At 30.5% G+C, this 23,262-nt stretch overlaps 1 protein-coding gene across 1 annotated transcript; it reads right to left on the reverse strand.

The window, feature by feature from the left end:
• Window positions 1–869: 869 nt before the first annotated feature.
• Window positions 870–5,799, reverse strand: LOC129873350 (uncharacterized). Its single transcript, XM_055948428.1, has 13 exons — window positions 5,180–5,799; window positions 4,994–5,069; window positions 4,241–4,446; window positions 4,043–4,129; window positions 3,835–3,927; window positions 3,583–3,737; window positions 3,165–3,249; window positions 3,004–3,090; window positions 2,803–2,922; window positions 2,073–2,174; window positions 1,822–1,992; window positions 1,606–1,705; window positions 870–1,099 (listed from the first exon to the last, which is right to left on the reverse strand). The coding sequence occupies exons 1-11, from the start codon at window positions 5,534–5,536 to the stop codon at window positions 1,825–1,827; spliced, it is 1,536 nt and encodes a 511-aa protein (XP_055804403.1). The 5' UTR covers window positions 5,537–5,799; the 3' UTR covers window positions 870–1,099; window positions 1,606–1,705; window positions 1,822–1,824.
• Between the last annotated feature and the right edge of the window lie 17,463 nt (window positions 5,800–23,262).

A 23,262-nucleotide genomic window follows, 5' to 3' on the forward strand; every position in this document is an offset into this window, starting at 1 on the left:
TTAATGAGATCTTTTCATTACAAGTTGAGAAAGAATGCACACAAAAATATTAAAAATTAATAAAGATACCCAATGGCCAAGGCCAAGCACTCTAGTTATTTTCAAAAGCAGCAGCTTCCTTTGCAAATATTCAATACTTAATGATTAGTGATTACATCAGTATCAACTTCAAAACTACTCCACTGGCTCTACAACTTATTGTAAGTTTTAAATGGAATCTCATTTAAAGTTACATGAATATCTTATTCTCTACCTCAAAATCAAGAACAAAATCTTTAAACTGTACATATTGCCAAGAAACTGGCCATCTCGGAGTAATAAGTCGATAATAAAGCTTCGGATGGAAATATTATCATACTATTTCCCTCCAAAATAATTTTAAACAAATGAAAGTTCTAATTGACAACATCAAGTGCCAGCTTCCGCGACTTGAGACAGGCCACCTCAAACAGTATATATAGAACAGTGCATGATTTCTAATGCAAAGTCCAAAGTTTTAACTAGTATCAAGTCTCCAATAGAGGTGAAGATTCCAACAAAAGAGATTATAGACCCTTCTTTATATTTCCACCCAAATTGGAGTTTATATTTCTAAAGCAAAGTCCATCTTTCTGCACTCCAACTTTGTTATTACCTTTCTCTTGAAGGGCAACAAAGCTAGACCCTAGCTTTGAGTTCATCTGCTAATGTAGTATCATCTCTGATAAGTGTGGTGTCCTACATACAATGTCGACATATGAACATGTTCATAGTGCATTACATCATATATTCTGAGCAGAGAATCAGATTGAATATGGTACATCAAAACCGATATTTACAAAGAATGATTAACATCACATAGATGGCCAACATAAATGATGCACTTGGAATAAGAATTTTCTCTTTATACACCTAAATGCACCAGAATTACACTCAATCTGAACTGAAAGGGGGAATACACAGTTAGGGGCTCAAAGAGAATTGACAATGAAGAGAAGAACGCGTAGGTCTTTGATGGATCTTATAGAATTGCCACCATATTGTACAGAGAAACGTACATATCCTTTTGGACTACTCCATTGGTTCAGTTGATTTAAACTACCCTATCTATAAGTTCCACCTGAAAAACCCACAAGCAAATCCCACATTAAGCATAGTGCCAATATTTTCACCACTTGCATAAAAATTAAAAATAGGATAGTATTTTGCAGGAATTCAACTTCTTGGGGATAATTTAAAGACAGTACCAGGATATCTAATTATGCCAACATAAAACTTATTTTGATTGCTTATTAACTATCACAAATGTCAAGAAGTGACACTCGGTCAAGTTAAAGAAATCCAACTTATTCTAACGCCACTCTCATGAAAATCCATAGATTTCTTGTTCTGGACCAATTGCTTTAATATTAACGTTTAAGAAACAGATATGACCAAATTACATATAGTTGTTGTCATTTTATTCCTCTCAGCTCTCAGCATATCACTAAAAGATACGATAAGAATGCTTTATTTAAATTCGAAGCAAAATCATCAGTACACCAACATCGTATCATTAGTAGTAAAGGGTGCACAAACAGTCATTCTGGACATTATAGATAGAGTTGAAACATCAACTCCACTGACCTCATTAAGCAGCCTAGTTGGCACTTGGCACAGTATGATTACACTTGGGAAAGATGCTCAATCTATCCACAGCTTTAAAATGAAGATTCATCCAAAATCTCTGCAATTAAGTGTCTTTTCAGAAAATAATAACAATAATAATAGTAATAGTTGAGGTAGAAATAGCATGGGGGAAAAGTTTGGGGGTGGGGCTGGGGGATTATAGAAAAGAGAGACCTATCATTTCAATGTTGGAGCAAAAGGAGCCGGACACGGAGATACGGAGTGATCAGGTAATTGATCAATGAGGTTCTCTGTAGTTTCCAGGCAAGCATTTAGAATTTTCTTTTCCAACCTGACAAGCTGTGTGGCAACTCGCCTTTTTGGATCCAGATCAGCATCAGCCAACTATGCGAAGCAAACTGATATTAGACTCATGGTGACGAACTTAGATCAAATTTCAACTTTTAAAAGCTTTAGGAGATTACCAAAGCTTCATCTTCACTTAGAGTGGTCGGATAACAAGCCAGTCTAGCCTTGAAATAGTCACTTAGCTGGTCAAGAACTGCTCTCTCCATACAAGGACTCACCTGCATTGATAAAAAACAGAGATAAGAGTTTCACCTTTTGTTAAGATGTAGCAGGATAACAGCCACTTTAAGGTGGTTTAAGACATTTAAGTGACTAGTTGGGATGATATGAATTTTTTTCCTTCTGCTTTTACACTTGTTTTACCCAGAGTATGGTCTTCCGCAATTAAGTGCCAGAAACCATGAAATAATTTTTTGTAAAACCGGAGAGGAAGATAAGCATAAAATAGGACACTAAGCTTCTCTTAGTAGCGTCAAACACCGCATTTGGAGAAGAACAAAGTGCTCCATGCCACATGATATGATACACTACTGAACTACATCAACAACTAAACAGAAAAAAAAGAAGTAATCTCTGCACTTGATGGGAATCCCTAAGGGAATATCAATTGCCACATGAAAACAGACGGTAGTTAGCATCTTTTTTATGATCTCAATTTGTTCATATTGAAATTAAATTCCCTGGATTACTGTTAAATATATCACACACCATTATTAAGACATGGCCGCCTATGACTCCAACAAGAGAAGAAACTATTCTACAAGAGTCTCTCTTTTTCTTTGGTCCATGCAATTTCCACATTACATAACCATTATCAAAAAGTTTACAGCAGACAGAAGATTTTACCGGACATATAGGGCCTTGAGATGATAAGACAGTTTCCATTTCCGAAGGATCTGAAACATATCCCAGTCTCAAATAGGGAAGCATCTCCAACACAGCCTCTCTTTCTTTTCCCACACATACCTGTTGTGGTATGAGAACATTTAAAACTCTTCAAATTATAAACAAATCACAGACGGAATTCCTCATAACTGAGAATTCTACCTGGAAAGCTTGCACTGATAGTTTACCATTCCTTTGAGCAGCCAGCCTCTTGTCTTGATATTGAGGATCCTCTGTATTTAATGCTGCCTGAATTGTATGGAAGGCAATTATTTCAAATTTAAGAACTGATGCAATTGTGTGAAGATTGGTTTAAATATTACCTCCACCATTAGACGGTCGTACAGATTTTCTTCATCAACAAACCCATAGTTAATGAGTAATTTAGAATTAGGTTGTGGTCCACACCTACAAAAATGCAGTAACATATTGCTAAAGATCTCTTGCCAACCAACAGGCATAGAACAATACATTTGGTTATGTCTATAGAAAAGTCCATCTATCCGTCCATTTTTTTTTTGATAAGGTAATCAAACCATCCATCCAAAGTTTTAGCTAGTTACAAGTCTCTGATAGAGGTGAAAATTCTAAACAAAAAAGAGTATAGAACTAGTTCTTTATATCTCCACCAAATGGGAGTGCCATCCTAGATTTGAAACACAACCATGTAGTAATAGCTGTGTTCTGAGTAGAAGGAAAAACTTGAATACAAACAAAACATGTAGAAGGCAGATTACGTACCACACGACAATTGGATCTCCTGCGCTATAAGAGCGATCAACGACCAGTTGCACTGCACCATCAACTGCTGCTAACATTGCTTTGCAGTTGCTACAATAGGATAATAACGGTGGTCCCAATGGGACTAAAGCAAACCTCCGGGCAAGACTAACTTTCTGATGTTGATAAGGACTTCAATTGGCTTAGTCATTCTTATACATACAACTATAAGAAATATAAACTTGACAAAATGCCATTATCAGTGTGACGAACCTGCAAATGTACAACACATGATTGCACCGCAACAAAAGCTTGCTTGAAGATCTCAAAAGGAAATGCTTCAGTGGGTATATCATACGGGTATTGCTGCACAACAAAGAATGTTGTTAACATCATAATCAATCAGATAATTGGCTAATCGCTAAGATGAGTGCAATGGTACACCAATCAGAAAATATCAGAATAGAACAAATTAGAAAACCTGAAATAGCGATCCAGCCATAAACCAGACTGTATCAAGCTCATTGTACTCTCTCTTGATCCCTTCAGCCCTCTCTAAAACTTCAGCCTAAATTATCACCAGTTTTTTTGGTGGTCAGCACATGATGAAAATTTTCACCAAAATTAGCTACGCAGATAGGACATCTGATATCTATCAGCAGATAGAAACTTAAAATACCTTAGTAGGACTCCCTGTCAGATAATCGAGTTCAGCATCTGACCACAAAAGAGGTGATTCCACAGACAGCTGGCCCCTTGCCCTCTGGCGATCAAGTTCTCTTATATAAGGATACCAGAAAGACTTCTTTCCTTGTTTCTTCTCATACATTAGATAAAGTGCTAAGCAGGCTAGTTCAGACAATTTGTTTGTTGTCAAGAGTTCCGCTGTAAAACCAAGTTTTCTAATCAACTATCGATTTTTTCCAGCACAAACACAAACTATACATCTTGTATTAAAACGCCCATTATTTCCAACAAAGCATTCTTGGCCAACCATCACTTGCATAAAGCTATTTAAACTAGAATCTCTTGAATTGCTTCTAACATCGCCCCAATCTATTTAACAGACTTTAGAAGCGTAAAATGGAAGCCAGGGTAGGGTGCAGGGGGGGAGGAAAGCAAATCTTTTCTCTAACTTAAGGCAGTCAGTAATCCACACAGTTTTCACTTACTAACTCTGTCCCAAAATGAATGATGTTGAGGAGAACAAGGCTCACTGCATCTAATTTTTATGCGGATATAGACACCTTTTCATGATTTCCTTTCTTAAATAAAATTTACATTTTTGCAAACAACATAACTACTGGCTTATGCTCAAAAATATGCTTGAGAAAAATGTAGCAAGAGAATCTGTTTGACTCCTCAGATAGCATTAGTGCCCCAAAACAGGGAAGTGGATAGTGTACTTGCAAAAATCAACACAGCACTTTACCAATGGTCTCATTTCCCAGAACTCTCTCAAGCGTTACCACCAAAGAATCCGGAACAGCAAAAGCAATATCACCAGCCTGCAAAAGCAAAAGTTGACCTCCTCATCAAGAAACAAAGAAAGCACAAGTTGACCCCAAATCAAGAAAAAAGAAGAAGGAAAAATCAAACAACCGAATACGAAATGGACCTGAAGATCCTCACTGGCAGCGACGTAGTGAATAGGCAGATGTTTAGCATTATGCGAAGGCCTATCCTTAATAACAACTCTACAAGGAGGAAGTCCATTTTCGTGCATCCAAGATTTCAAGTCCCCATACTCATCCTCTTTCTTACTGGAAACTTCAATCGACCTACGCCCTTCCTTGACCGGGCCGTTCTCAACAAGTGTATCTGAGCTGGAAGCAGAACACATCTTCCACAATCGACGAGCATTTGCATATTTAGGCGAAATGGAAACCCTAGAAAAAAGTGAAAGTGGCCGATGAGTGAAAGAATAAAATGGAGCCGAAATGTATTTGGCCATTGGTGAATAAACCAAGTCCATAGGTAGAAAAGAAGAGAAATTAGGGTTAGGAAAAAGGAAATTCGATGATTGAAGAATTTTTAGGGTTTTAGTTGTGTGTGGAATGGTGAAGATGAGAAGTATCACTGTCGAGCTTAGGTAAGAGTTGCAGATATTTTTTATGGCGGACGGATGGATGGATTCGATTGTTGAATTAACAAACTTTTATTGGAGGGAAACGTGGATAACTCGGTTCATTCCTGTGGGTTCGGCTTCTTTCTTATCCCTGACATTCATATGTAAGTCATGCTATCGTAAATTTAGTAATTAATTGACATTCTTGTATATCTACTCAAGATAAAAAGATTAAATTAAATTTTTGTTGTATATAATATAAAATAATCAATTTTATATGTGATCAAAAAAATTATATTTTTTATTAGAAATAGACAGTAGTGACAAAGATAATAATTAAAAATGTCATAAATAATCGAAATCATCAATTAAAAATGTACAAAGGTCAATAATCTTGAATATTGATATATTAGTGTTATCTTCTTACCTGAGACAAACGAAAAACATTGTTTAAAAAGGAGCGAGGGCAAGAACAAATCATATTAGATAGAGTGGTTAAAAATATGAGCATGACATGCAACAATTGAAGAGGAAAATATGACAATGAAGCTTACAATGCTATTACAAAGGAGGCAAGAAGTCATAATACCACAACTAATTGTCTGTCTAAAGTTGATAGTGAAATACAGTTTATACTAAGAGCTTTATAGTATAATCTGACTTTTACTTTTCTCAATAGAGTGAAACCAATTTTTCCTCTAAAGCAATTTTATAACTCTGAAATTCAAATTCTGCAACTACTTTTGTTAGCAGTATGATGCAACAATTTGATAGAGTGAATCATCTTAATTTGTCACAAAATGCATGAACGATTATATCTAAGAAGCCAACAACTAATGGGTAATACCATAAATTTGACAAAAGCACAACCTTGGAGAAAAGAGATTCCATATTTAAGTTCATTCTTGATTTCAGATAAGCTAATTTTTTGTAAAAAAATAATCTCAAATAAGCTAAATTCACAGAGAGGAATTACTACATATGAAATTCATTCACCTTGCTAATATTTAACTCCCCGTCATTTGAAACACGAGTTGAAACTGATGACTCATTCTGTAGTTTTAGAATGATTCTTAAAACTAAAGTCAGAAGGAAATATTAAAGAAAATTACTTTTTTTTTGGTTAAAACAGATCAAACAAACGCTTCTCTAGGAGCTTGAAATATGCTAAGTTTGCAAAGTCATATTTTGCCAATTCTATAACAAATGTTACCCAAGTAATTTACCTTAACTTGAGGTTTGAGGAATTGCACAATAGTTAATAATATCATTAAGTGTTACAACTTTCCCACACCTACTAAATGGACAATGAACTTATCCTATCAAAATGCTGTATATTTTCTCTTAAACTTAATAAAGCAAGCAAGTATTCTCTTCAGTACCTTATTGCAGCTGGGTATAGGATCTTGTGCTTCATTCTTTCACTATTTCCTCTTGTCACATGTGCAATCAGAATAATAAATAAACAAAATATTGTAAATGGAAGCACATCAAAATTGCGTAAGAAAATTGTTCATACCCTTTCAGCAAGACTATGAGCATCTGTGGCCTGACCGACCCGTTCTTGCTAGAGGTGTGCAAAAATCTATTTGATGGCTCTAGAAGCTTCTGATCATCTTTACTTTTGTTTCTACTTTACATCTCCTACAATTGTATCAATTATATTATTATCTTGCTCTTTTGCTTCTGCAACATCTTTATCACTTCCATATTTCCCATGCCGCTTGTTTCTTTTGATATTTGATTCATTAATTTATGTGAAACCTGCAATTAATTTAATAACATCTATTTTTAAAAAAATTTAAAGTAATTAAAATTAGAAATTGAAATTCAACAATTTAACGAAAAAAGAGGATTAATCCCAAATAGTGGTTTGGAGTTGATTTCTCTTCTGCTACTCTACATCATATTGACACTTTATGCCAATTTCATCAATTGAGATCTATTTACGGTCTAAAGACTCTCCCTTCAATCTCCAAATTCATATTTCGAATATCTCAAAATTCCATTAGTAGATGAATCTCCATGGTTTAAGGGCACATCATTGAGTTTTAGAGCATGCAATGCAGATTTAGAGACCTTGATAGACTTGTTCACACAACAAAAACTAATAAGAGTATCTCAAGAAGATCTTTAAACCTTATGAATAAGTAGGTTGAAAAAAAAACTACAAATTTGTAAACATAGAATGCATCAAATTCCTCTATAAAGAGAAGAAAGTTGAGAGTGCCCAAACGTATACGTTACAAAGGTAAAACATGTAAACTACATTCTTGTATATAAAAATCATATCCATAATCACTTCCTGTTTTCTTTCATTAAGATAATCCACATCCTACACACTCCAACCTTTAGGATCCAATTCAGAATTGGAAAAAAATACATTATTATAAGTCACCTAAATTCAAGTTACAACATGCTCAATTAACTAATTAAGCTCTCTATATAGTGTATATGTAGAAATTTATGTTGCTCTGACTCTTTTAAAATGTCAATGGGTTGTCGATGTTTTCAAAACTTGTATATTTTTGAAAAATTTGACACGAGTGCGGCCTTGAAAGTTAAGAATTTGCGCAACTTAGATAAAATCACACTAATAAGTCAGAAGAGTCATGGGAATTAAACACCTTCATTATTCATTTTACGTTAGAAAATATTACAAACCGAAAGAATGAACAGATTAATTGAAAAAGATGAAATACACAATAATAATTAGCTCGGTAAATTGTAATAACCATTTAACGGTTATAAGAGTAGAGAAAAATAAGAAATATTAATGCAGAGAGAATATAGCTAACAAATCAAAGACAAAACAGCACATAACAATAGGAACTCAAGCTATTTTTTTCTAATAAAATAAGAAGTTACCATACCTGTGAAATTATGACATTCAATAGGGTGTAGGTTGGGACTGATTGTCATATTTTACTGTCGTCGATACCAGTTAGGGCATCTGCCAACATGAAATAAGGGGAGTAATTGGCAGATGCCTCATTTTAATTGGAGAATGTATAATGAAGACATTGCATATTGCGTAAGGCTTATTTTATAGGGAAGAAAATATTGTAACAAAGTCTTCTTGCCTTCCCTTCCTATGCAAAGTCAATTACGAAATAAATGTTAACCATCTTGTTATAAGATTATGCAGATCAAGCACTACACGTGTAACCGATATAAATTCAAATTACTGGTTTATTTGTAAAATAAACTCAATGATGATTGGCCAAAATCCCATGGATAAACTACAATATCTATGAAATATATATCAGTTTAAATTCATTGATGAATGTTGATATATATAACATTAGTTGAATTCAAATAACAACTACAACATACTTAATGTAGTCTCACAAATTGGAGTGTAGGAAAAGTAGAGTGTAGGCAGACTTTTTCTCTGTCTTGGAGTTTTGGAATCAAATCATCATTTCTATCACTATTTCCTTGCCGGTGCTCAGAACTTTTCTTGTTGATTTTGCCTCGTCATCTATTTTGGGGAGAGTAGAGTATGTCTTACCGTATAGGATGAAGAAAATTAAGGGATGGATCCTTTCTATTTGAGCCTTCTAGCAACGTTTGTACTCCGGAGTGAAAGTCCCAACGGATAGCTTTGAGAAGTAACAACAATTGAATGAGAAGTATTATAGAAATATTGAAAAGGAGATAAAAGTTAAATATCAATACTGATTTGTGGTTGGAAAGAACAACCCATTGTAAGCATTAAAATTATATTGGATTTAAATCCGTAAATTAATTTGGACTATATTAAATTCAAGAAAATAGTTCAAATGATGTGGCAATCCAAATCAAATTAAATGGGCCATTAGAATCATGTCATTTGCCAAAATTATGTGGCAATCCAAGTCAAATTAAATAAGACACTAAAATCATGACACGTGTCGAAGTTATATGACAATCTAAGTCAAATTAAATGAGCCACTAGAAATAATATCACGTGTATTTGTGGCATGTTCTGACCAATCAAGTAAAAGCTTTTTACCAAAGGAATCTGTTGGTCAGTTCAAACTAACCAATCAAATCACACTCTCATACCACTCCCTACAACTATAAATAGGGGGTCCTCATTATTCTCAGAAGGGCGGAGTTGGAAAAAAAAGAGCAGAAAGAGAGCTCGTGGATCAAAAGCCGCAAATTCTCTACAAAGCTACAAAGTTCAAGCGATTAAGTTCGAGTTCAAGTTCAAGATCAAGAACGAAGGCAAATATCAAGACGTTCAAGATCAAGTTACTTGTTCACATTTATTATTCGTCATAACCATACAAGTGTTCGTGACGAATAATTCAAATTCAAGTTTGAAGACGAAGATTCAAGATCAAGTTATCCAAGCCCTTGAATCTAAATCAAATTCAAGTTCAACATATTCCATATTATTTGAAGAATCAGAGGATTATCATAGAGATTGTAACATGCACTATATTTTGAAATCAAAGATTACACTTTATTACTTTAATTTTTCTGTCTTGATTATTTATTTTTCTCGGTTGAAAAATTTATTGTTTACACCCATAATACAGTATAAAGTTCAACCAACCTTGGCAGTGTTTATTGTCTTGCATCTCAACATTAGGTACTTGCATTATAATTTCATGACATTTTGAATGACTCCAGGAGAAGTTATGGTGTAAGTGTTAAATTTACGATATGATGAAGAACAAGGTGATTCTGAAGGAAATGGCAAAGGTATTTGGGGAAGCGTTCTTTGAAACCTTTGTAGCGGCAGATTAGGAGACGTAACGTTTTAGGTGGAGTTTTTTTTTTTTTTTTTTTTTTTTTGGGGGGGGGGGAGATTAATTTGGGCAATTAATTGTCTAAATTATGTAAAATAGAGAAGTGGAATTCTTGGCTTGTGGTTGCGCCACGTCCCCGACATTAGGATTCTTTTATATATATATATATATATATATATATATATATATAAAAGATTTCAACCCATTTTATTCTCTCTTTTTTCCCTGCCAAATGATAAAATATAAAATAATGAAAAGAGCGGTTTGGTGCATTAAGTTTTTGCTAATATAATCGATATTAGGTTTAAGATTTAAGCATATTTGCATTTAGCTCTCTATATAATTTGCAAGTAATGATGTGGATACACTAAAAAGCTTCATGTGGCAAAATGCAAACTGTGATGATTTGTCGTCATGTCATATAAGCATCACTTGACTTACTCTTTTGCCATTTGAAAGCTTAGCTAGGAATTATGCTAGCATTTGTGGTGAAGATTATAAAGCGATATCGTGTTTTTTTGGAAGGACTCTAGATTTTTATGGAGTATCTAAGAAAAATTCTTGAAAGTCTTTTGAATATTTTAGGTGTTGGAGAATTATGTGCACAATTGAAGCATACCGGAAAACATATTGCTTAAATGAATAATAAATGACATATATATTTATGCTAGAACACATACGATCATGTTGGAAGACATAAATATTTTAAAATTTAATTCGATAAATACTCCTTGAAATATGAGCAGATACCTTCAAGTAAATCCATAAGTTAGACAACAATTCTGCAATTTTCTATAATGATCACAAGTTCATAGCTGAACTCTCTCAATATTTTGGTAGGTAAGTATCATACAGAAAACTAATTATCTTTCTATGTTAAAAGAACTCTTACTTATAGAGATTTCTTCCTAATCCAAAAAGGAGAATAAAACACGCACATCTTTTTCTTGGAACAAGAAACACACGCTGGCTCTTTTCCTCCTTTCCCCCTTAGAAATAAGATTCTGAGTTCTGGTTAAATATGAGCACAGTAGAAACTACAGAATTAATTACTAAGGCTTTCTATTATGAAAATAATTTCAACTACTTAGTTTGAATTATTCTTACCATGAGAAATTATAAATTATTCCATTAGAAATTCGTAATTGCACTCCTCCATTTATATTTTGAAATTTTCCATGTTAAAATTACACATACTAATCAATAAATTAAAGAACCGAGGAATTCAATCCAATGATTAATTTCCTTTAGAGCAATGCTTAATTTATTTCATCTGTCAGATTCATAAATCTACTTGTGAGGTTTGATACAATGAAAACTTATAAGCTTCTCATCAAAAAGGCATATCATCAGTCTCTATATCGGGACATGAATTTCATTAACTAACTTATTATTTCACCAATATATATTATTATCATTCAATCTACTAGACATACTTACCCATCTCAAAGTCTCACATTTTAATAAATTAAAACCATAATTTATATATATAGCTCATAATAGTTATATCAAGATTAAGAATATAAGTACATTTAACAGTTTAGAGAATGTGTTTTTATCAGACAGTCTAAAATATCTATCTCTGCTCGGTCTCTTTCAATACATACAAAATGCACTAGCACAAGAAGTCGGAACTACATCATTCCCATAACCAAGATAAATTATATCTAATCTAGTGCTACAATCATACCGATGGTTTGTTCAATTTCCATCTTAGATTGTGAACAAAAAACTTTATACTTACAAGAACCGATGATTTATTAAATTTTTTCTTAAAATTGAATAAAAAATTATTCTATAATAAATATTATATCTAAACTCATGTTTAATAATATATATTTCATGGTCAATAGTATATATCCCAACACTAGGCATGTAAAAAATTCTAGAGAGTGGACCTACTTGTAAATATGAAAGAGCGTGTGTAATAATTGTTATTTGCATATTAACCTCTAAATTAGTAGTATAAATAAAGGACATTCATTTATAAAATGAATCAAGTTATGTACAATACAATTCTTTTTGAATTCTCTTGTATTTTCTCTATCATTCTCTTAGCGATTTTTAGTATCTTAAACTGATTTGGCATAAGAAAATCATGAGCAAGTGATCCAAGAACATGCCCGAATTGTCAAATGATGCACGTATGCTTAGTTTTGATAATAAGGTTCATATTTGTTAACTCATTCCAAACAGATATCCAAAACAAAACCGTAATGGTTCAGTTGGTTCATACACTTTTACAAGCTCTCTTGGAGTACCGTCACTACAATTTGTAATAACGAATAAGCTAAAACAGCAAAGTCCTACCGAGAAAATGTAACATTTTTTTATATATCTAATACTACAGAGTCTTTTTTATGTCACTTATCAGATTAACTATAGATAAAGCATAGAATGAAATCCATGAAAGAACAAATAAAAACGTGAGATACAAAACAGGAGCACAAGGGATGGAACTTAGATACTAGTAGTACTAAATGATTGTACCAACAGTTAACCACTAACTGTTTCCTTTTATCATGTACCTAAATGGGGAGCATTGGAGCAACGTCGAATTTATCTCAATATGATATATAGGTTAATGAGTACGTTTGAGCCGTAGAACCAACCACTTATATGCTTGTGTCAATGTAGCATCATTTGCCATATTCACCAACAGAGCTGAATTATGTACTTGTCTCACATGCTGAATTTTGAGGAACACTATCAAAATCAAATCTCTATATCTCTCAGACTGCTCAAGCACGTAAAAACTCATTAAAATTTAGAACAAAATACAGATGTTTTTATAAAGCCAAATGACAAGTCAAATCGAAATTTGTGCCTGAAAGTTTCATAGGGGGTAAAGCTTTCCTGAAACAACTCTGTATCCAAAAATACTTAAAATCAAGACCTTTGATTAAGTACGTTGAAACTATTTGCAAATCCTTTCAAACGCAGATTGTGATAAGATCATTAAAATTCTGTGACTTCTAAGCATTACAAAAAGTGGCAGAGGTATATTAATTAAAATTTTAACTATGTACTGACATTTACTAATTTGAAATTTTTAATAACAACCAGTGTGTAGTTAAATACAAAAAGTTAATGGAACATTACGGTACGCAGTGCACTTGTGTTCCCCTCCTGTTTGAGTTAATGTGCTCCATACTTTTTTGTGTATAGAATCCGGTGAAATCAGTCGTGCTACTTTTGAGATAAGTTTCAAAAACATACTTAAACATTCCTTTTTTTAAGTTTCATAGCTAAACTGCTGGAAATGTGAGTTTCATACCTAAACTATCGCTTATTAGTTTGAAAAACACACATCAGTGGTGTGTGTAATACACTCTTTCTACTCTCTCTATTTTTTACAAAAAACTTATCACATGGATAAAATATTTCACATTGACAAAAATTAAATAAACTATTAATATTAATTAAAAGTTAAAGACTAAAGTATTTTTATCCCAAAAAATAATAAATTATTTATATTTTATTAAAAAACTCATACTTCACCCACTCCACCACTCTTTCCTAAAAAATGTTATTTTTAAAAAAAATAAAATTATACTCACCCCATTTAACCCTCTGGTATTAATTTATATTTTATTTTTTTAACATTTTTCTCTTTTTGAGTTAGATATTTACATATATTTTTAGAAAAATATTTTTTTCTACTTACGTACCAAATATAACAAAAAAAATTTATATTTTAAGAAAAGTCTTGCGGCAAGTAAAAAATACTTTTCAAAAATCATATGTATGTATCTAACACAAAATGAGAAAAAAATTAAAAACAGAGGATTAAATGGGGCGGGGCGGGTAAATTGGAAGCAGAGGGTTGGGTGGGGCTGAGTAGAATTATTTTTTAAAAAAATTAAAATAATATCTAAATTATTATTTGAAGAGGGAAGGGGAGGAATGAAGTAAGAATTTTTTAAAAAAAACTTTTATAAAAGAAATTTAAAAATTAAAACTAAAAATAAAAAATTAGGGGGGGGGGCAGTATTGGTGAGAGAAAGTGATGAAGTGGATAAGAAAAATATTTATATTTTATTTTTTAATAATTTTTTAAAAAGTGGGATAAGAAAAATATTTTATATTTTATTTTAACTAATACTAATAATTTATTTAATTTTTGTTAAGATGGAATATTTTGTCCATGTGGAGTGTGATGTATAATTTTTTTAAATGAAAGAGAGAGTGTACTACATGCACCATGATGAAAGTGGAATAAAAGAGAGAGATGTGTTTCTCAAACTAATAAGTGATAGTTTAGGTATGAAACTCATGCTTCCAATAGTTTAGGTATGAAACTCATGCTTCCAATAGTTTAGGTATGAAACTCAAAAAAATTAGAATAGTTTAGGTGCGTTTTTGACACTTATCTCGCTATTTTTTGAGTGTATGTTTTTGTCCAATAGCTTGCAAACTATACGAAAAATATAAATCGCGATAGACAAATTTAATATGGCAAGGATTGAAAAGATGTTGGCAGAGAAAATTGATTCCGGACCTCTCCTTATGATATACAACTGTTACACCTACCCATTTAGCCTAACGACTGATGTGTTCTAAACTTGCTACTAGTAATTATAATGCTTATTAGTTGGAAAGGATTAATGGTCCCCTAAACTAGCACCAATTTGCAAAAAAACAGCTATCTAACTTACGAAATTATTATTTTTAACACTTTTACCTGATAAAAATACAATTAATAAACATTTCCAACTAAGTTTTCTATCCCATTTGCATTTTGCAGAGAATCTAGACAAATTGAAATTACTAAAAGGTGTTAGGAAAATAATAGAGAAACTTGTATATTATCTTTATGTCTATAATGAAATAGACTCTCTACATCACAAATACAAAATTATTGGTCCACGGACGAGACACTAACTTCTTACAAATTTCCAAGAGAGTTGATAAATTTTACTTATTTTTTCAATTGTTTTCTAACTTATTAAACATATTAATTTTATAATGTTTCACGAGATTTTTCAAAGAATACAAACGCCAAATCAAACAGTTGATTAATGCAATTTCAAATTTAATACCGAAAGCGATATCCTAAGTTTAATAATTACCACCCACATAGGTTGTGGTATAATGGTGGGACTGCTTCACCCTTAACCAGAGGTCTCGGATTTGAGTCCTGAGTATGAAATTTTTTTTGTTGAGAGAGTCACCTCCGAATAGGTCCTGCAGTGTCCAATCCGAATTTAGTTGGAGCTCCACAGGATCCGAACACCGAATGAAAAACCATAAAAAAAAGTTTAGTAATTACCAAACCGCCCGTATGTTATTACATATATAAACAAAATTAATTTTAAATGGATTAGATTCCAATTGCAATTTGCAAATAAAAAAATAAAACTACTATATATATACCTCTCCATTATGTAGAAATTGCAGTTAATTGAGTCAAACGACAAGCTTTAAACTATTGATGTGTTGTTGTACCTTATATATATAGAGAGAGAAAAAAAAGTATACTATATGAATTTTGTTATTGATATCAAAAGTCAAAATTAAGTTGTATTGATATATGAAAACACATTATGAATGATAATGTAAAGAAAAAACGAACGCTCTATTATTCATGAACATAATAATATAACACAAATACTTATAACAAAAAGGATAAGATTATGATAAATATTGCGATGGAAGAAAATTGAAAGTCATCAATTTACCAAAAGACTAACAACATGATAGTACATGTGTTCCACGTAGATTTTCAATCAATATATTATTTAAATGATACTAAAAGACATATGGTTAAATAATGCAATTGCCAATAAATAAAATCAGACCAAAAGTATTATAATTGAATCAATTATACATATAACATGAAATAATTACCCAAAATCTCGAAAAATTAGCCCTAGAAATCCACATGATTATTATTATTGTTATACAAACTTACAAGGAAAAATATCCATACTCAAAATCCTAACAAATATTTAATTAGCCCTTGCTAGCCCCAAGCACAATCATCATTATATTGATCATTGTGCAAATAGGAAGAAAAAAAGATAAGGCAAAAAGAATAAATGTGTATTATGAGATGATGGAAGAATAGCATATGAAGAAAAAAATTCAAAATAATTATATATTACATAATTTTAAGAATAACTAAAAACATAATAAATTTACCTCAAATCATAAGGAGCAATTCTCGAAATTGTATAATGGCCTATTTATTCCTTAGGAAAACACCAACATCGACCAACAACAAAAATTTAACTGTAAGTTAAATAACTACAATAATTAAAAATCAAATCTCTATTTTGAGTCTGATATGAAGAAAAAAAATTCATACTAAATTATATTACGTAACTTCAAGAACAAATTTAAAATATTTATAGTAAATTTACCTCAAATCGTAAGAAACAATTCTCAAAATTATCGTAGTCTTTTTATTTCTGAGTAAACACCAGTAAACTAATAGATTTCTGATCACACCAAGAGAAAAAAGTCACATTAGGATTAAATGTTATGAATGTGGAATACTAATTTGTATTTGTTATTAATTATTATTTTACTTGCTTAATCCAAAGAGCAAAAAGTAAACTAAAATATACGTAACTCTTCTGCATCAATTTTTTTCTGACAACAATTAGTGGCTAGCTTTGATTTGATTTTATGCTATATGTTATTTTTAATAACTGTGCCAATAAAAATAATCAAGAGAAGTATTCTTCCTCCATGAAAGCTACAATTAAAAAAATTTAAATCTATTACCAATATTGAATAAACTAATTTATTTTTACTTTCTCAAAATAAAATCATAATAATAATTATCTCCTTTTTTTTTTTTTAGAAATTCCTATTCAAAAAGGCAAAAAAACTCAACTCACTTGAGATTAAATAGCCTTTTTCCAATATCCAGAAATTGAAGCACGATCATAGTCTTTTCACTATTTTTTTTTAATTATTATATCATTATTTTAATAATATTAAATATTGACTATGATAAAAATTTAATAAAGAAGATTTTCTTATTATGATTAAATTTTGGAGAATCTTTATCTAATTAAAATAGACTTAATTAAAAAAGAAATAGTAAAAAAAAAAAATAATAATAGGCAAAAAGGTTTTATAAAAGAGTCCAAAAAGGTCCACAAAAATAGGCAAAAAAAAAATAGTCAACAATGTCCCAAAAATAGGCAAAAAGGCTTAAAAAAAAAGGTTCAAAAAAAGAATTTCCTTAAACATAAATTTCAAAACATTGATTTACGGCAATCATCATAATAAATTTTACAATATTTATTTTTTCCTAAATATTTTTAGGACTCATTTTTCACGTACACAAAAAAAAATCATCAATATTAATTCTTCATATATTTTTCTCTAACCATTTATTTTTAGGACTCCATAATTTTTCAAATTTATACTTAACATTATAAAAATAATTAAGGATTTTTGATGCTCCCAACATGGGTCATGAGTGGCACCCACCCTTAACCTCCTAGGTGGGAGAACCAATGATGTGAACCCCAACTTATAAAGTATAATAACAACGCGGAAGCTCAAACTTATAAAGTACGAATTAACAATCTACAAGAGTTTACTACTTAACGTTCCCCAAAATCTGAAAGTCATCACATCAAGGACATATAATTCTAAATACTAAGTCTAGAATGTCAAACTCTAAAATAAAATAAGTGACATAGTTCATGTCCAAACACTAAGGACATCATGTCATGACTAAGAGAATCCATCACGAGCTAGAAGGATAGCTCACCCTTAAATCCGATGAACTTGAGACGGACTAGAGCTGAGGTCGAGTCGAAATCTGTGGAACACTCGCTGCACTCCACAAAATAAAACAAAGAAAGATACAAGTAGGGGTCAGTACAGGACAACATGTACTGAGTAGGTATCATCGGCCGACTCAAAATAAGAATCAATATGCAATAAGTAATAGCGGGAAATCAACCGTAACACTTAACAGGTGGCAACCAACAAGATCAAGATCAAGTGACAACACAATGAACCATTTCATAACCAATCAACAATATTAAGATCACACATGAGGACTCAAGCCTCCATATCACACCCTTTTGGAAAATGAGTTATTGGAGATTGGGTAGTATTAAGTCATTTTAATTTATTTTCCTTTAATATTACCGTACCGGAACGTGACACCCGATCCAAATATACCGTGTCGGAGCGTGACACCCGATCCAAATATATCGTGTCGGAACGTGACACCCGATCCAAATATACCGTGTCGGAACGTGACACCCGATCCAAATATACCGTGTCGGAACGTGACACCCGATCCAAATATAATTAATTTATCATTCTTCATGATTACATTCCACTTCATTAACAATATTTCATCAAGCCTTCTTTATTCAAGGCACCATTTTTGATAGGGCATGTTCAAGATTATGGATTTCATGGCCTCGGGATTTCAGACCAATCACAACAACATATCAACCATCCAAACCACAATAATTAAATGCGTAGTAAATTTCACACATTACTCAATGAATATCAATCACTATTAAGAGTCTATCTATGATATAGAATAAACAAACCATAACCTACCTCAATCGAAGAACTGAAGTCAAGCAAGCTAATTCACCAATGTTTTTCCCTTCTTCGAAGCCTCACGTTTCCAATCTATCAAATATACAATATTCGTAAGCAGACTAATCCGTAGATGCTAATATTATACACATGTTTAATCTAACCCAACAACTCACCCAACTCTATAATCAATTTCCTAAAACTCAAGCCTAGGGTTAAGCTTCAATTCTTTCAATATCATAACTCTAATGATTTTCATATAATACAATACACCTAATATTTAATTATCTATCTCAATAAATTAAAACTTAATTTATAATATGATAAGAAAATAATAATAATTAAGATCGAAACCAACTGGTTACGAAAACCAGTTGATTCGAACTAACAACAATTGTTGGACATTACTCCCGTAGCATTCCATCATATCTATTCCTACTCTGTACTAATAATTCCTCATACCACAAATTACTATTTACACTTTCTAGTGATAACCAATCACTACACATGCACATATACTCACAAAAATAATAATTTAACCAACAATCATATTTTTGTATATAATATTAAACACATAAAATAATGGAATCAATTTGGACAATTGCATCAATTCCCTATATCTAATCTATATTATAATATACTGCATCTATACAATAACAAAATACTCACTCAACATAAAATATTTGGCCATTACCTCGGCGGCTGCTCTCGTCTCTACTGTGTAGGTATTTTTTATTTTTCTTTTCTTTTCTTTTCTTATTAATTAGGTATTTAAAAGTTATAACTCTACTAACTTATTTTAATAAATATGGAATAAGTGGTACATGGTATTAATTAAATTATAAATTTAACCTACCAATTAAATTAAATATCTAAAGTTACCCCTCAATTAAATAACCTTAGTTATCAATTAGTCCAAAGTACCCATTAAAAATTTACGAGGTGAGTCCTTTATGAAATAAAAAGTTTTAGTTCTCAAAATGACCTAATGGGTCGTTACAATAATATTATCACAAGCAAATTTATCTCTTCAGTCATAGATATTATCGAGATTTCAATTGGTAAAAATATTCTAAATCTAAACCTATTTTTCCACATACAACAATTTTAATAGAATAGTATAAACCTAAATAAAGAGAAACAACTGATGTAAGTAATATTAGTTAGTCCAAAAAAATTTAATTCTAGAGTGATTCTTAAAGATACACGAAATTCGTATAAAAATAGATATCTAGGCTTAAAGTAGCCCATATTTTCTTGAACGTTTTTTTCTTGCATTTTTGCCAATTTTTTGAACTTTTTTTGACTTTTGTTTTACCTATTTTGGATGTTTTTAAAATCCTTTTATGTGAATTTTTTTTTGGCTTTTTTTTTTGCCTATTATTTTGAACGTTTTTAAAATCTTTTTATGCCTATTATTTTGATAGTTTTTTTGACTATTTTTTTTTATCAAGACTATTATAATTGGAAAAGGATTCTCCACATAAAAATTTAATCATAATAAGAAAATCTTCTCTATTTAATTTTTATTATGTTTATTATAGTCAATATTTAATAGTATTAGACTAATGGTATAATAATTGAATGAAAATTGTGAAAAGACGATTTTATCTAAAGAGAAATCTTTTAATGAAGGACAAAAAGTTCAATCAACATTTTAAGGGTGTTCATACTTTTAATATAGTGTATATATATATATATATATGATAGGAACAAGAAAATAAAGTAAATTTAAATTATATAAAAATATATATTTTTTAATTATAAATTGAATACAAGAAAAGAAAATAAGTAAAAAATTGAATTCACTTCTTTTTTCTGGAAAATATATTTTTATAGAAAAAGTTTTCTTCCTAACTAGAACACCTAAAATGCTTTATTTGAACTCACCTAGGAAATACGATTATATCTGAAAATAATTTATAAAATCTGTAGTTAACAGTTCATACTAGATAATCATTAGACCGCCAACAGATTTGTGAGGAATCCCCAGCCATGTGAAACTCGAAAAGAGACATAATTAAATAGAAATCAAGTAAATTAGAACACTAAAGTCCAACTAGCCAACTTATAATTAAGGAAAAATTTAAATAATAATAATAATAAATAATAATAATAATAATGTACTAATAATATTATTTTCATTACTGAAAAAGGTAATAATTATTAGTTGTTATTAAGTAGTGATTTTTTTGTTTAATTTTTAATTTACTAATAACTTGTTGATTTGGCCAAACTTCTAAACTCAGGAAAGATGTTTTTTTCCAAAGTACTGGTAAAAAATAAAATATTTTTGATGAAAAATACTTTATGTTTGACCAATAAATTTTAAAAAAACACTTTTGAACAACAATTCAGATTTAATCAAGTTTTCTAAAGTGTTTGTAAATGTATTTTCTAAAAAATAATTTTCAAAAAAGTGCTTTTAGGCTTGTAACAACATGGTCTCGTACGTTAGAACAACCACTAAAAATAATTATTCTCAATTCTTTGTTTTCTTTTAATTTTCCACCTAGTGTTCGGAGTCAATAGAGCCCTGTCTAAATCTGAATCGTGCAAAGTAGGGCCATTTGATGGTGACTCTTCCAACAAGATTTTTTTTCATACGTAGGGCTCGAACCCGAGACATCTAGTTAAGGGTAAAACAGTCCACCACTATACCATAACCCATGCTGATATTCCCAATTCATTTTAGTTAATTAAAATTATACTCCATTTTTTACTTTATCCTTCACATTAGTTGTTTTAGATACAAGTAAATGAAATATACTTACTAATTAAAACTAGAAAATTGTGGTCAATTTTTTTTTAAAATTAATTAAAATAAAATAATTAAATTACTCTTCTTAATAGTATTTTTTTTTATGGTTGAATAAAAATTTTATATGAACATCATCATTTTCAACATAATTTTTTTATATAAACATCATCAAATAAACAAATTAATTTGAGTTCTAACATAAATATCAAACATCCATAAAAAAAAAACAAAAATAAGTGTTTCAAACCATGGACATGAACAAGGCATCCATAAAAGTAAATCTCAAAAGAAGTGATGAAATTATGCATCAACCAGTAATCATTATCCTTGAACCTAAAAAATATGATGGTGATGGAAAAGGCACCAATTATGGGATACGTTTTTTTAGTTTATTGTTTATTTTTGGAAAAGCATTAACCTAATATGCATGGAAAGTGAACGTAGTGCCTTTTTTTTCTCCATTCAATTTTTACTTATTTATTATATTAAAAACAAATACTATCTATTTTTTTTTATTTCTAATTCAAAAAATTAAGAAATAATTTATTATTTTATATCTATATTACTTTTTTTTATTAATCATTACAATTATTTTCAATTTATCCTATATTACTTTTTATTATTAATCATTACAATTATTTTCAATTTATCTCCCAATATAAAATAATTAGCTAAAAATGATATAATAAAATTATTATTTTAAAAAATATATGAAGTCAAATATGGACAAGGATACATGAATAAAAGTTGGAGTATTTAGCTTTGCTTCTAAATAAATATAATATATATATATATATATATATATATAAGCTAATTGAGTATTGGCATTAGGTTTTGAACTGCGTTACCTTTTTGTTTTTTTTTTTGTTTTTTTGGATAAGATAGATTTGAAAAACTAAAATATATAGTATACCTTTTTCTTTCAATTTGCATGCATTACAAGCATTTTCATATTAACAAATTATCTCATATTGAAGTTTCACTTTTAGCATGAAAATGAATTGTTCTATGCTCCATTCCGTACAAAAATATATTGTTTTGACTTTTGTACAAGGATATTTTTGAGGTTTTATTAATATTTATTACCGATGTGTGTCAATTTTTAATTTTTTTTGTGTATATACAAAACGAATCCGTTCGGTTTTGGAAGAAGGGAGTAGTATAGTTTTATAAAACATTTGAGTTTGTTAGTTTAGAGGTCTATCAGAAAAAATATTTCCATTTAATTAAAATAAAATAATATCTATGTACATCTCACTTTTTCCAAATTCCACTTATGAAACTTCACTAAATACATTATTTTTGACTTATTGTTTGTGTTTGGAAAATGAAAGTTGAAAATTGATTTGTTATTTAAACTAACCAAGTTAGATTTAAATTTAAGAAATGTCCCTAAAGATATAAATAGCAGCAAATATAGCAGAGTACACGACATTTAAACTACCTACCTTATGTTAATATAATACTAGTACTATATAATATATATAGTAACAGTTCTCCAACTTAACTTTTTATTTCAATTGTGGCAGTTTAATTAATGCAGATCCTCTAAACATAATATACACAGTAGGATGATGAGAAGAAAATTTTTAATTTGG

Source organism: Solanum dulcamara, chromosome 11, assembly GCF_947179165.1.
Source record: "Solanum dulcamara chromosome 11, daSolDulc1.2, whole genome shotgun sequence".
Classification (NCBI taxonomy): Eukaryota; Viridiplantae; Streptophyta; class Magnoliopsida; order Solanales; family Solanaceae; genus Solanum; species Solanum dulcamara.